The sequence below is a fragment of the Chelonoidis abingdonii genome, chromosome 11, assembly GCF_003597395.2.
Source record: "Chelonoidis abingdonii isolate Lonesome George chromosome 11, CheloAbing_2.0, whole genome shotgun sequence".
NCBI lineage: Eukaryota > Metazoa > Chordata > Testudines > Testudinidae > Chelonoidis > Chelonoidis abingdonii.
This window is the reverse complement of record NC_133779.1, coordinates 16700097-16711815: the sequence shown is the minus strand read 5'-3', so window position 1 is coordinate 16711815 and position 11719 is coordinate 16700097. Positions and strand designations below refer to the sequence as shown.

The 11719-nt window shown below is 59.6% G+C and overlaps 1 protein-coding gene across 1 annotated transcript in view; it reads right to left on the bottom strand.

Moving 5' to 3' along the window:
- Positions 1 to 267: 267 nt before the first annotated feature.
- The window catches only part of LOC116840052 (excitatory amino acid transporter 2-like), a 14851-nt gene continuing 3399 nt past the window's right edge, over positions 268 to 11719 (bottom strand). Inside the window, exons 3-11 of the mRNA XM_075070537.1 lie at positions 10261 to 10511; positions 9326 to 9505; positions 8978 to 9097; positions 7815 to 7927; positions 6899 to 7132; positions 5474 to 5660; positions 2116 to 2171; positions 607 to 835; positions 268 to 348 (exon numbers count right to left, since the gene is read on the bottom strand). Of these exons, the coding sequence (XP_074926638.1) occupies positions 268 to 348; positions 607 to 835; positions 2116 to 2171; positions 5474 to 5660; positions 6899 to 7132; positions 7815 to 7927; positions 8978 to 9097; positions 9326 to 9505; positions 10261 to 10511 (1451 nt within the window). The remainder of the gene's footprint in view (positions 349 to 606; positions 836 to 2115; positions 2172 to 5473; positions 5661 to 6898; positions 7133 to 7814; positions 7928 to 8977; positions 9098 to 9325; positions 9506 to 10260; positions 10512 to 11719) is intronic.

The following is an 11719-nucleotide window of genomic DNA, read 5'->3' as shown; positions in this document are numbered from 1 at the left end:
CCTCGGGGGGAGGGCTGGGTACATGGGGACCCCTCACCCAGCAGTGGGATGGGGCCCTCGGGGCGTGGGGGGGGCTGGGTACACGGGGATCCTCGCCTGGCGCTGGGACGGGCCCCTCGTTGGGGGCTGGGTAGAGAGCACTGGTGGGGCGACAAGGGGGTCCCCCACCCAGTGATTTGGGGCAGAACTGAATACAGAGAATTAATCCCCCTTCCCACACCCCCAACCCCACCCCCACTGGTGGCAGCTGCTCCGTGCGGCGCCTGGTTATTCCTCCTCTTCCTTCTCCTCCCGGTCACTGCCCGGTGACCCCTCAGGCCCCTTGTCCTCGGCCCCCGGCTCCGCCTGCTCGGGACAGGAACCAAATTACCGGGGGCACTGTCACTGGGAAGCTCGCTGCGCCGGGGGTAATGTCATGGGGAAGCTCGCAGCACCGGAGGCACTGTCGCGGGGAAGTTTGCAGCTCCAGGGGCACTGTCACTGGGGAAGCTCGCAGTGCCAGGGGCACTGTCATGAGGAAGCTCGCCACGCTGGGGGCACCGTTGTGGGGAAGCTCGCAGTGTTGGGGGCACTGTCCTGGGGAAGCTCGCAGCAGGGCAGCCTCACCTGCTCCTCCTCCTTGCTGTCGGCGGCGGGCAGGGCCATGTACCCCAGCCCGGTACACTCGGGGGGGCCCTGGTGGTTGGGCAGCGGTGGGAGCTTGGGGCTGGGGGGCTCAGGCGGACGCCCCTCGGCCCGGGCGTCCACGGATGCCAGCTCAGCCTGCGACAGGTGGTAAACGATGCCGGCCCCGAATGAGTCCCCCACCACGTTGATGGAGGTGCGCAGGCGGTCCCTGGGGGGCAGGCTGGGGGTCACTGACATGGGGGGACCCCCTCCCTGCCCCAACCCCCTCCCATCTCTCCTGCTCCCTAACTCCCTCCTCTCCCTGCCCTCAACCCCTTCCCATCCCTCTTGCCCCCTAATCCCTTCCCATCCCTCCTGCCCCCTAACTCCCTCCTCTCCCTGCCCCCAACCCCTCCCCATCCCTCCTGCCCCCTAACTCCCTCCCTTCCCCTCCCTGACCCCTCCCCATCCCTTCGCCCCCTCCTCTCCCCCTAACTCCTCCTCTCCCCACCCTGCACCCCCAACCCTCCCCATTTCTCCGCCCCTAATCCCCCTCCCCATTCCTCCTGCCCAGCCCCACCCATCTCCACCCTTGCCCCTCTTCATAGACTCTAGGACTGGAAGCCGACCTTGAGAGGATCATCGGAGGTTCCAGTTCCCCATGCCCTTATTGACAGGACCATCCCAAGGACTGTCTAGACCATCCCTCGGATAGACATTTATCTAACCTACTCTTAAATATCTTCCAAGAGATGGAGATTCCACAACCTCCTCTAGGCAATTTTATGTCCAGTGTTAACCACCCTGACAGTTAGAACTTTTTCCTAATGTCCAACCTAAATCTCCTTGCTGCAGTTTAAGCCCATTGCTTCTTGTCTATCCTTAGGGCGAAGGTGAACAGTTTTTCTCCCTCCTCCTGATGACACCTTTTAGATACCTGAAAAACTGCTATTCATGTTCCCCTCTCAGTTCTTTCCTTTTTCCCAAACTAAACAAACCCAATTCTTTCAGCCTTTCCTCATAGGCTCATGTTCTCAAGACCTTTCATTCATTCTTGTTGCTCCTTCCTGGACCTCTCCAATTCTCCACATCTTTCTTGAAATGCGGTGCCCAGAACTGGACACAATACTCCAGTTGAGGCCTAACCAGCGCAGAGTAGATAGGAAGAATGACTATCTCGATGTCTTGTTTAACATACACACTGTTTAATGGCATCCCAGAATCACGTTCTGCTTTTTTTGCAACAGCATCCACTGTTGAACTCATATTTTAGCTTTGTTGGTCCACTTATGACCCCGTAGATCTCTTTCTGCCATAGCTTCCTTTCCTAGACCAGGTCCTTCTCCCAATTCTGTATGTGTGATGAAACTAATTGTTCCTTCTAAATGGGAGCCACTTTGCATTTGTCTGCATTGAACTTCACCTGTTATACCTCAGACCGTTTCTCCAATTTGTCCAGATCATTTTGGAATTTTTGACCCTGTCCTCCAAAGCGTTGCAACCCTTCACCAGTTGGGATCGTCTGCAAACATTTTAATAAGGCTACTTTCTGTGCAAACATCTAGCTGTTGATGAGATATTGAACAGAGCCCGGTCCCAGAACAGACCCCTGCGGGAACCCCACTTGTTCTACCTTTCCAGGGCGGATTGGGAGCCGTTAATAACCACTCTTCTTGAGTACGGTTATCAGCCATTATGCACCACCTTATTAGTTAGCCCCATCTAAATGCATTTGCTTAGTTTATCGATAAAATAAAAAAAAGGTTAAAAAAAAAAAAAAAAAAGAAAAGAAACAAAAAAAAATCAAAAAGAACAAATAACAAAAATAAAAAAAATTAAAAAATACTGAAAAAAAAACTAATAAGAAAAGAAATAAAATAATAAAAAAACAAAACGATAAAAGAAAATAAAAAGAATATAAAAAAAAAAAATATTAAAAAAAAATTAAAAAATAAAATAAAAAATTAAAAATAAAATAAAAATAAAATAAGGAATCTATAAAAAAAAAAAAAAAAAAATAAAGAAAAAAAAAAACTATAAAAAAAAAAATAAAACAAAAAAAATAAACAAGAAAAAAAAAAAAAAAATTATCTAACAATTATAATAAATATAATAAAAATAAATAATAGAAAAATAAAAGAAACAAAAAAAAAAGAAAATAAAAAAAAAAAATATAAAAAAAAAAAAAAAAAAAAAAAAAAAGAAAAGAAAAAAAAAAAAAAAAAAAAAAATAAAAAAACCACAAGGAATAAAAAAAAAAAAACAAAATAAAATAAACAAAAATAAAATAAAAAACAAAAATAAAATAAAAAAAAAAAAGAAATAAAAAAAAAACAATAAAAGAAAAAAAAAGAAAAAAAAAAAAAAAAAATAAAAAAAAAAATAAAAATAAAAAAAAAAAAAAACAACAAAAAAAAAACTATAAAAAAGAAAAAAAAAATAAACAAAAAAAAAAAAAAAAAAAAAACCAAAGAAAAAATATAACAAAAAAATAAGAAAAAAAAAAAAAAAAAGAAAAAAAACAAAAGAAAAATAAAAATAAAATAAAAATATAAAAAATACAAAATTAAAAAAGAAATATAATGTGAGACCGTATCAAATGCCTTACTAAAGGTCTAGGGTATAACCACATCCACCGCTTCTCCTTCTCGCACAAAGGCCTTATCGTGATCGCTTAGCAAAGACAGCTTGAGCAGATTGGGTTTGCACTGCACACACGAGGCAGCCAGTCCACAGCGCATGAGCAGATGGCCTGATGTCCATGCGCTTGGGCCAGCCCCTACGGCCGTCAAGGATGAGCGAGCATGGTGATCTCAAGGGACCGGCGCTGGGGATGCCGGCGGCCGGAGACGCTGGCACAGGGGTGGGCTGTCAGGGCTTGTGGGAGCCAGGGAGGGGGGCAGGGGCGTCCAATGCCAGGTGGGCCACGGAGGGTGTTTGCTGATCATAAAGAGATAGTAAGGTAAGGGTTAATTTTCTTTTGCCTGTAAAGAGTGAACAAAGGAACCAAACACCTGACCAGAGGACCAATCAGAGAACTGGATTTTTTAAAAGTCAGGGGCGGGAAATTGTGTAACTCTGGGTCTTTTGTTTTTCTTCCAGCTATGGAGTGGAAACATCTTTTTCTGATAACTCCTATTTCTTTCTAATATTTTTCCTACAAAGTGTGAGTACAAAGGCAAAGGGCAAATAGGCTGTTATATGCTTTGTTGTATTTACAGGTGTGTTGATGTGCTGGACTGGTTTAATTTGGGGCTATCTTTTAAATCAGACTGTTTATTCATATTTTCTTATAAGCAAGAGCCTGTATTGATCTCTTAATGCAGTAATATTGTTGTATTTTCTTTCTTTTTATATAAAGTTCTTTTTTAAAACCTGGCTGAGGTTTTTGGGTTTCTCGGTGAGGCTACAGGAAGGGGGGTGTGGAAATCTCTTTATATTAGCTTTACTAGATTTGAAGCATCGCCTCAGGGGGAGGGTGATTTCCCTCTTTGTTTTGCCTTCAAGGAGTTAAGTACTGCATCGCCCAGGCTCACCCAGGAAAAGGGAGGGGAAGCGGGGGAGCAGATAACGAGGAGACAAGGGGGAAGAGCTTGTTTTCCCGTTGAGATAGGGAGACCCAGGGGTTCTGGGTCTTGGGGGTCCCCCAGGGAAAGGTTGGGGTGATCGGGTAACTAGGAACCCTAAATAGTCCTAGTTGGTGCAGCGAGATAAAAGCTCAAGCTGGGTATAACTTGGGTCTATGGGAGGTTTCACTATAAACACTCAGATGTTGAACTCTAAGTCCAGATTTTGGGAGATTAGGGTCTGGCAATGCAGATGGGGCACCCTGACAGGCATCCGTCCGCTGACGACACGCTCCCATATGATTGCAGCTTCCGGCCAACTTGGAAGCTAATGGATGTCGAGGTGACATGGGAGGGGTAGGGGCAGCAGAGGCCCGGGAAGCTGGAGGAGCCTGGGGGTCCAAGGGGCCTGGTAGTGTGGTGGGCACTCGGGGCTGGGGGAGCCTGGAAGCTGTGGAGGCGGGGGTCCCAGGCGGGCCTGGGAGTTTGGGGGCTGGGGGGTGGGCAGAGAAGCTGGGGAGCTGGGCGGCCTGGGGGGCCAGGAAGCTGGGGGAGCTGGGGGAGCTGGGGGCCGGGGAGCCTGAGAGTTGGGGCTGGGGGTCCAGGGTTTGGGTGGCTGGAAGAGCTGAGGGTCCGGGGAGCTTGGAGGTTCCGGGGCTGGGGGCCGGGAAGCTAGGGATCTGGGGGGCTGGGTAGTTCCAGGGCTGGGGGGGCCGGGAGCCTGGGAAGCTGGGAGCTGGGGGGCAGGGAAGCGGAGTCGGGCTGGGGGGCTGGGAAGTAAGGGGAACTTGGGGGTCCGGGGCCAGTGTTGGGGCTGGGGAGCTTGGGGGGCCGGGAAGCTGGGGTCCACCGGTCCGGGGGGGCCTGGGAAGTTGGAGGAGCTGGGCAGGTGCCGGGAGAGCTGGGAGTCTGGGGGCCAGGGGAAGCCGGGAGTTCTGGGCTGGGGGCCGGAAGCTGAGGGTCTTGGGGGGCTGGGAAGCTGGGGGAGTGGGGTACGGGCTGGGAGCTGGGGGTGGGGGAGCTGGGGGGCCGGAGCGGGAGTCCGGGGCTGGGGGGGGCCAGGAAGCTTGAGGGTCTGGGGGTCCGGGAGGCCTGGGAAAGCTGGGGGCGGGGGGGCCTGGGAAGCTGGGGGTTCTGGGGGTCCAGGAAGCTTTGGGGGTCGGGGGTTCTCTGGGGGGCCTGGGAAGCTGGGAGTCCGGGGGTCTGGGGTCCAGGAAGCTGGGGGTCCAGGGGGTCCGGGTGGCCTGGGAAGCTGGGGGGGGCAGGTGGGCTGGAAGCTGGGGTCCGGGGGGCTCACTGACAGTGGCGATCTGCCCCCGTCCAGCGATGTCGTTCATCTGGCGATGAAGATGGCGGCCACGGGCTTCGTACAGCGCCGTCCCGTCCATGTTGATGGTGGCACCGATGGGCATCACCAGGCGGGTGACGCGTCGATCGACCCCCAGGTTCTCCTCCAGGCACCTGAACGTTACGGGCAGCGTCCCCGCACTGGGGGAGACCCACACGGAGCCCCCTATTATCCCATAGCCCCCCCAACCCCCCCTGCGGTCAGACACACGGAGCCCCGCATAGCCCCAGACACCCCCAGCCCCTGCGTGGGGGAGACACAGGGAGCCCCCAATACCCATAGCCCCCCCAAACCCCTGCAGGAGACACCACGGAGCCCCCGACAGCCCCTAGCCCCCCAACCCCCCACATGCGGAGACACCACAGAGCCCCCCATAGCCCCCCCAGCACCCCCCGTCCCGCGCTGGAGGGAGACACACGGAGGCCCTGATAGCCCCATAGCCCCCTCCAAACCCCCTGCAGGAGACACACGGAGCCCCTGATAGCCCCATAGCCCCCCCAACCCCCCTGCGGGAGACACACAGAGCCCCCCATAGCCCCCCAGACACCCCCCGGCGCCACGCTGGGGGGAGACACAGGAAGCCCCTGATAGCCCCATAGCCCCCCAAAACCCCCTGCGGGAGACACACGGAGCCCCTAATGGCCCCCATAGCCCCCCAAAACCCCCTGTGGGAGACACACGGAGCCCCCCATAGCCCTCCAGACACTCCCCAGCCCCACGCTGGGGGGAGACACACGGAGCCCCTGATAGCTCCCCAGACACCCCTCGACCCCGCGCTGGGGGGAGACACACGGAGACCCCGATAGCCCCCCAGACACCCCCTGACCCTGTGCTAGGGGCAGACACACGGAGACCCCGATAGCCCTCCAGACACCCCCAGCACTCCCCATAGAACCCCCTGACACTGGGGGGAGACACACAGAGCACAGAGCCCCCCGACACCCCTGATACGACCCCAACACTCCCCATAGAACTCCCCGACATCCCCTGGCCCCACACTGGGTGGACACACACAGAGCACAGAGCCCCCCGACTCCCCCGATAGCCCCCCAACACCTCCTGGCCCACGCTGGGGTGAAACACGCACGGAGCACGGAGCCCCCGACACCCTGACTTCCCCCAATAACCCCCAACACCTCCTGAGACCCCCTGACATCCCCCGGCCCCACACTGGGTGGAGACACACATGGAGCATGGAGCCCCCCGACACTCCCAATAGCCCCCAAAACCCCCTTTCCCCTATGCAGGGGGCGAGACACACACAGAGCCCAATAGTCCCCAACAGTCCCATACCCCAGATCCCTCTGATCCCCCGGATCCCCTTCAGCCCCCCAACCCGCCCCAGAGCCCCCAGTGTCCCCCGCTCGGTGCCCCCCACCTGGAGGCGGTGCCCAGGGCAGTGAGCCAGGCCTGGAAGATGCCGGCGTAGAAGGCGAAGGGGTTCTGGCGAGTGACCCCGAAGAAGATGAGGGGCAGGACGAGGGCCCCGTGCAGCAGCAGCCCCAGGGCCACCGTCACCATGTACAGGCCCAGCTGGCGGGCGACCAGCTCCAGGTCCTGCAGCCCGGCCAGCTTCCCGCAGATCAGGGAGGCGATGCCGAAGGGCGAGTACCTGGGGGAGGCCGGGGAGACCCTGAGTGGGGCTGGGGGAGACCTGACGGGCGGGGCCAGGGGGAGACCCTGAGTGGGGCAGGGGGAGACCCTGAGGGGCGGGGCCACGGGGAGACCCTGAGTGGGGCAGGGGGAGACCCTGAGGGGCGGGGCCACAGGGAGACCCTGAGTGGGGCTGGGGGAGGCCTGACGGGCGGGGCCAGGGGGAGACCCTGAGCGGGGCCAGGGAACCTGAGGGCGGGGCCAGGGAACGCTGAGGGCCGGCCACGGGAGACCCTAGTGGGGCTTGGGGAGACCTAGGTGGCCACGGGGGAAGACCCCTGATGGGCTGGGAGACCGAAGGGCGCCATGGGGAGACCCTGGGGGGCAGGCTGGGGAGAAACCGGAGGGCTGGAGCCCAGGGCAACAACACTGTGGAGGCAGGGGAACCCTGAAGCGGGCCAGGAGAAACCCTGAAGGGGGAGTAGGGGGAAGACCGGAGTGGGGCCAAGGGAAACCTGAAGGGGGGGCCAGGGGAGAACCCTGCGGGGTGGGGCCAGGGGGAGATCGGAGGCCGGAGTCAAGGGCACATACTGTGGGCGAAGGCCAAGGGGCAGACCCTGGGCAGGGCTGGGGAACCAGGAGGGAAGGGACAGACTGTACGAGCTGGGGAGAAACTGAAGGGCAGGGCCAAGGGGACTCACTGAGGGCGACCGGGGCAGACCCTAGGGTGGGCCAAGAGGGACACAATGAGGGCGGAGCCGGGGGAAGACCTCGAGGGTGGCGGGGACACAATGAGGGTGAGCGGGGCAGAACCCTGAAGGGGTGGGGCCAGGGGGGACCAGTGAGAGTAGGCAGAGAAACGAGAAGGGGCCCATGGGGGACACAATTGGGGGCGAGCCAGGGGCAGACCTGAGGGGTGGGCCAGACTGGACACAGTGAGGGGAGGCGAGGCTAATGGGACAGGGGGTGCGTGGGGGACACAGGGGTGGGCAGGGAGAGGTGAAGGACAGTGAGGAGGGAGGACTATGAGGTGGGGCTGAGGGCCAGTGGACGACATGGAAATGTTCCTAATGTTTTCCTGAATTAACTGGGTGGTGCCTCATTTCCCCCTGTGCAGTCTTAAGGAACTGGAGGGGGATAAGGTGTGATTGGTGCAAGCCCAGAGGGCACAGGATGCGACGCCCGTCTCTGGCACTAATGCCCTGCCCCCCCGCCCCCTGCAAGGTGCACAGAAGGGGCTGGATAACAAAGGATCCGGTGGCCTCCTGGACCGGAGAGAGACACAGGCCAAGAGGGGTGGGGGGGGCAATTTGAGCGGCTGGGAAACAGAGAGGCAGAACTGGGGTCGCTCCCCCAAGAGGACCTAACTGAGGGTCCCTGGTCTCTGGACCACAAGCTCTGTTTTGGTGCTAATAAACTGTCTTGTACCAACCCCTAAGAGTCCCGGGCATTTGGGGGGCACCCCCAGAAAATGGGGGGTGCAGGGCCCGGACGCCCCCACACTCCATGGCAAGGGACCAGGGCTGAAAGGAGAGGGATGGAAGAGATGGGGGGCGGATAATGGGAGGGAGCGGGCTGGGGGGGCTGTTGGCCATGTTGGGGGACTCATCGTGGATGAATGGGCTTAGCTCATGAAGTGGGGAAAGCGGCGAGGGGAAGGCCCTCGGGAAGAGATAGGGGGAGGACAGTGAGAGGTACTGGGAGACCTCCCCGGCAGCTAACAGAGTTGGGGTGTGGATTAGGTTGACCCCCCACCCTTCCTTATCAACCCACCCAAGGCCTAACCCGCCCCATCATGCCGCCGCCTCCCAAACTCCCCATGCCCCATCATAGCCTGGTCCCCCGCCTCCCCGCTCCTCCAGACCAGCATGATCATGGCGACCACCTGCATGAATGACTCGTTGAGGAGTGAAGAATCGCCAATGGGCTTCGCCTCCCCCAGCTGCCCCATGACCACCCGAAGGCGAGAAAAACCCGTCAGGCCCTGGGTGGACGGGGTTGTGGTCAGCCGCGGGGGCGTGAGCTACGCGCAGCATGCCCAATGCGTAGCTTCTGCGCAGCACGTCGCCAACGCGCGACTCCCAAGCATGCCCCACCTGCGAGCTTCCCCCACACTGTCCCAACGCTGCGAGCTTCCCCCAGCAGTGCCCCAGCGCACGCGAGCCTTCCCCAGCCAGTGTCCGCAATCTGCAACTCCCCAGGCAGGCCCCGCCGGGGAACTTAACCCCAGCACGTTCATCCCGCCGAACTCCAACCGTTCTGGGGAGGTGCTGGCCCCAGGCTTGATCTCCGTGACGGTGGCGTGAGACAGGACAGGTTCCCGGGAGGACCAGTACTTCTCCTGAGCCCGCACCACGGGGCGGGAACCGCACCTCTGGGACACCGTCTGGACCTGGCAGGGACCAAAAGGCCAGCCGGACTGCCTGGGGAAGCGCCCCCACGAGCCCCGCCACACCCAGCCCAGCGTCCCTATACCACCCTGGGGGGGGGACGGGCAGAATGGCCTGGAGAAGTGCCCCTGCCCGAGCCCCTGCCCCAGATCCTGCAGTCCAGCGCCCCCTAGTGCCACCATGGGGCAAACTGACTCCCTGGAAAGCGCCCCCCAAGCCTCCTGGCCCCACACCCGCAGCCATGCGCCCCTGTACCGCCCGGGCACAGACTGCCTGGGGAGAGCGCCCCCCCCGAGCCTCCTGGTCCCACACCTTGCAGCCCAGCACCCCTAGTGCCACCCTGGGGCACTGACTGCCTGGGGCAAGGGCCCCCCGCCAAGCCCCGTGGCCCCAGATCCTGCAGTCCAGCGCCCCCTAGTGCCACCCTGGGGCACTGACTGCCTGGGGCAAGGGCCCCCTGCCGAGCCCCAGGCCCCACACCCTGCAGCCCAGCACCCCCTATTGCCACCCTGGGGCGCTATCTGCTGGGGAGAGCACCCCTTGCAGAGCCCCCTGGCCCCACACCCTTAAGTCCAGTGCCCCCTATTGCCACCCTGGGGCACTGACTGCCTGGGGAGAGTGCCCCCCGCCGAGCCCCCTGGCCCCACACTCTACAGCCCAGTGCCCCCTAGTGCCGCCCTGGGGTCACTGACTGCCTGGGGAAAGCGCCCCCCGTTGAGCCCCCCAGCCCCACTCCCTGCAGCCCAGCGCCCCCTACCTGCTGGAAACAGGCCTGCACCAGGTTCTCGGGGAAGAGGTTCCGGACCAGATCCAGGAAGGCGTCCAGGCTGGAAACCTCCTCGCCCCTCTCCGCCGCGCCCGTTGCCATCTTCAGCTTGGGGTCGCCCGGGTGGATGGACTGGACCAGGATCACGCCCAGCACGGCGGCCAGCACCGTGGTGGACATGTAATACACCATGGCGCGGGTGCCCATGTGCCCGCTCGACTTGGCATCCAGCCCTGCCAGCCCTGCCCAGGAACAGAGCGAAAGCTACGTGGGAACCCCTCGCCCAGCTCTGGGCTGTGGCTCGCTTGGGGAGGGGTGCAGGTATATGGGGACCCCTCGCCCAGTGCTGAGATGCAGCTGGCTCTGGGGTGGGGCGGGGGGGCTGGGTATACGAGGACCCCTCGCCTGGTGCTGGGCTGCAGCTGGCTCTGTGGGGGGGCAGGGGATGGGTATACGAGGACCCCTCGCCTGGCTCTGGGCTGCAGCTGGCTCGGGGAGGGGGCAGGGGATGGGTATACAAGGACCCCTCGCCCAGCGCTGGGATGCGGCTGGCTCTGGGGTGGGGCCCAGGTATATGGGGCCTCCTCACGCAGTGCTGGGATGTGGCTGGCTCTGGGGGGGAGCTGAGTGTACGGGGACCCCTTGCCTGGCGCTGGGGTGCAGCTGGCTTGGGTGGGGGTATATGGGGACCCCTCGCCCAGTGCTGTAGTGCGGCTGGCTCTGGAGTGGGGGCCGGGTATACAGGGACCCCTCGGCTGGGGCTGGGGTGCGGCTGGCTCTGGGGGGGGTATATGGGGACCCCTCACCCAGTGCTGTGCTGGCTCTGGGGTGGGGGCACAGGGGCCGGGTATACAGGGACCCCTCACCTGGTGCTGGGGTGCGGCTGGCTCTGGGGTGTGGCCCAGTTATATGAGGACCCCTCACTCGGTGCTGGGGTGTGGCTGGCTCAGGGGGGGCAGGTATATAGGGACCCCTCGCCTGGTGCTGGGATGAGGCTGGCTCTGGAGTGGGGGAGCAGGGGCTGGGTATACGGGGACCCCTCGCCTGGTGCTGGGATGTGGCTGAGTCTGGGGTTGGGGCCTGGGTATATGGGGACCCTTCGCCTGGCTCTGGGAGGCAGCTGACTCGGGGTGGGGGCACGGGGGCTGGGCATACGGGGACCCCTCGCCCGGCACTTGGATGCACCTGACTTGGGGGGGGGCACAGGGGTTTGTGTATATGGGGTCCCACTTGCCTGGCACGGGGATGTGGCTGGCTCTGGGGTGGGGTGCAGGGGCTGGGTATATGGGGACTCCTCACCCAGTGCTGGGATGTGGCTGGCTCTGGGGTGGGGCACGGGGGCTGGGTATACGGGGACCCAGGACCGGCGCTAGGGTTTCTGGTGCCCTAGGCGCCGGGACATTTCGCCGCCCCGCGCGGGTCTCGCGGCTCCGGCACCGGAGCCGCGGCT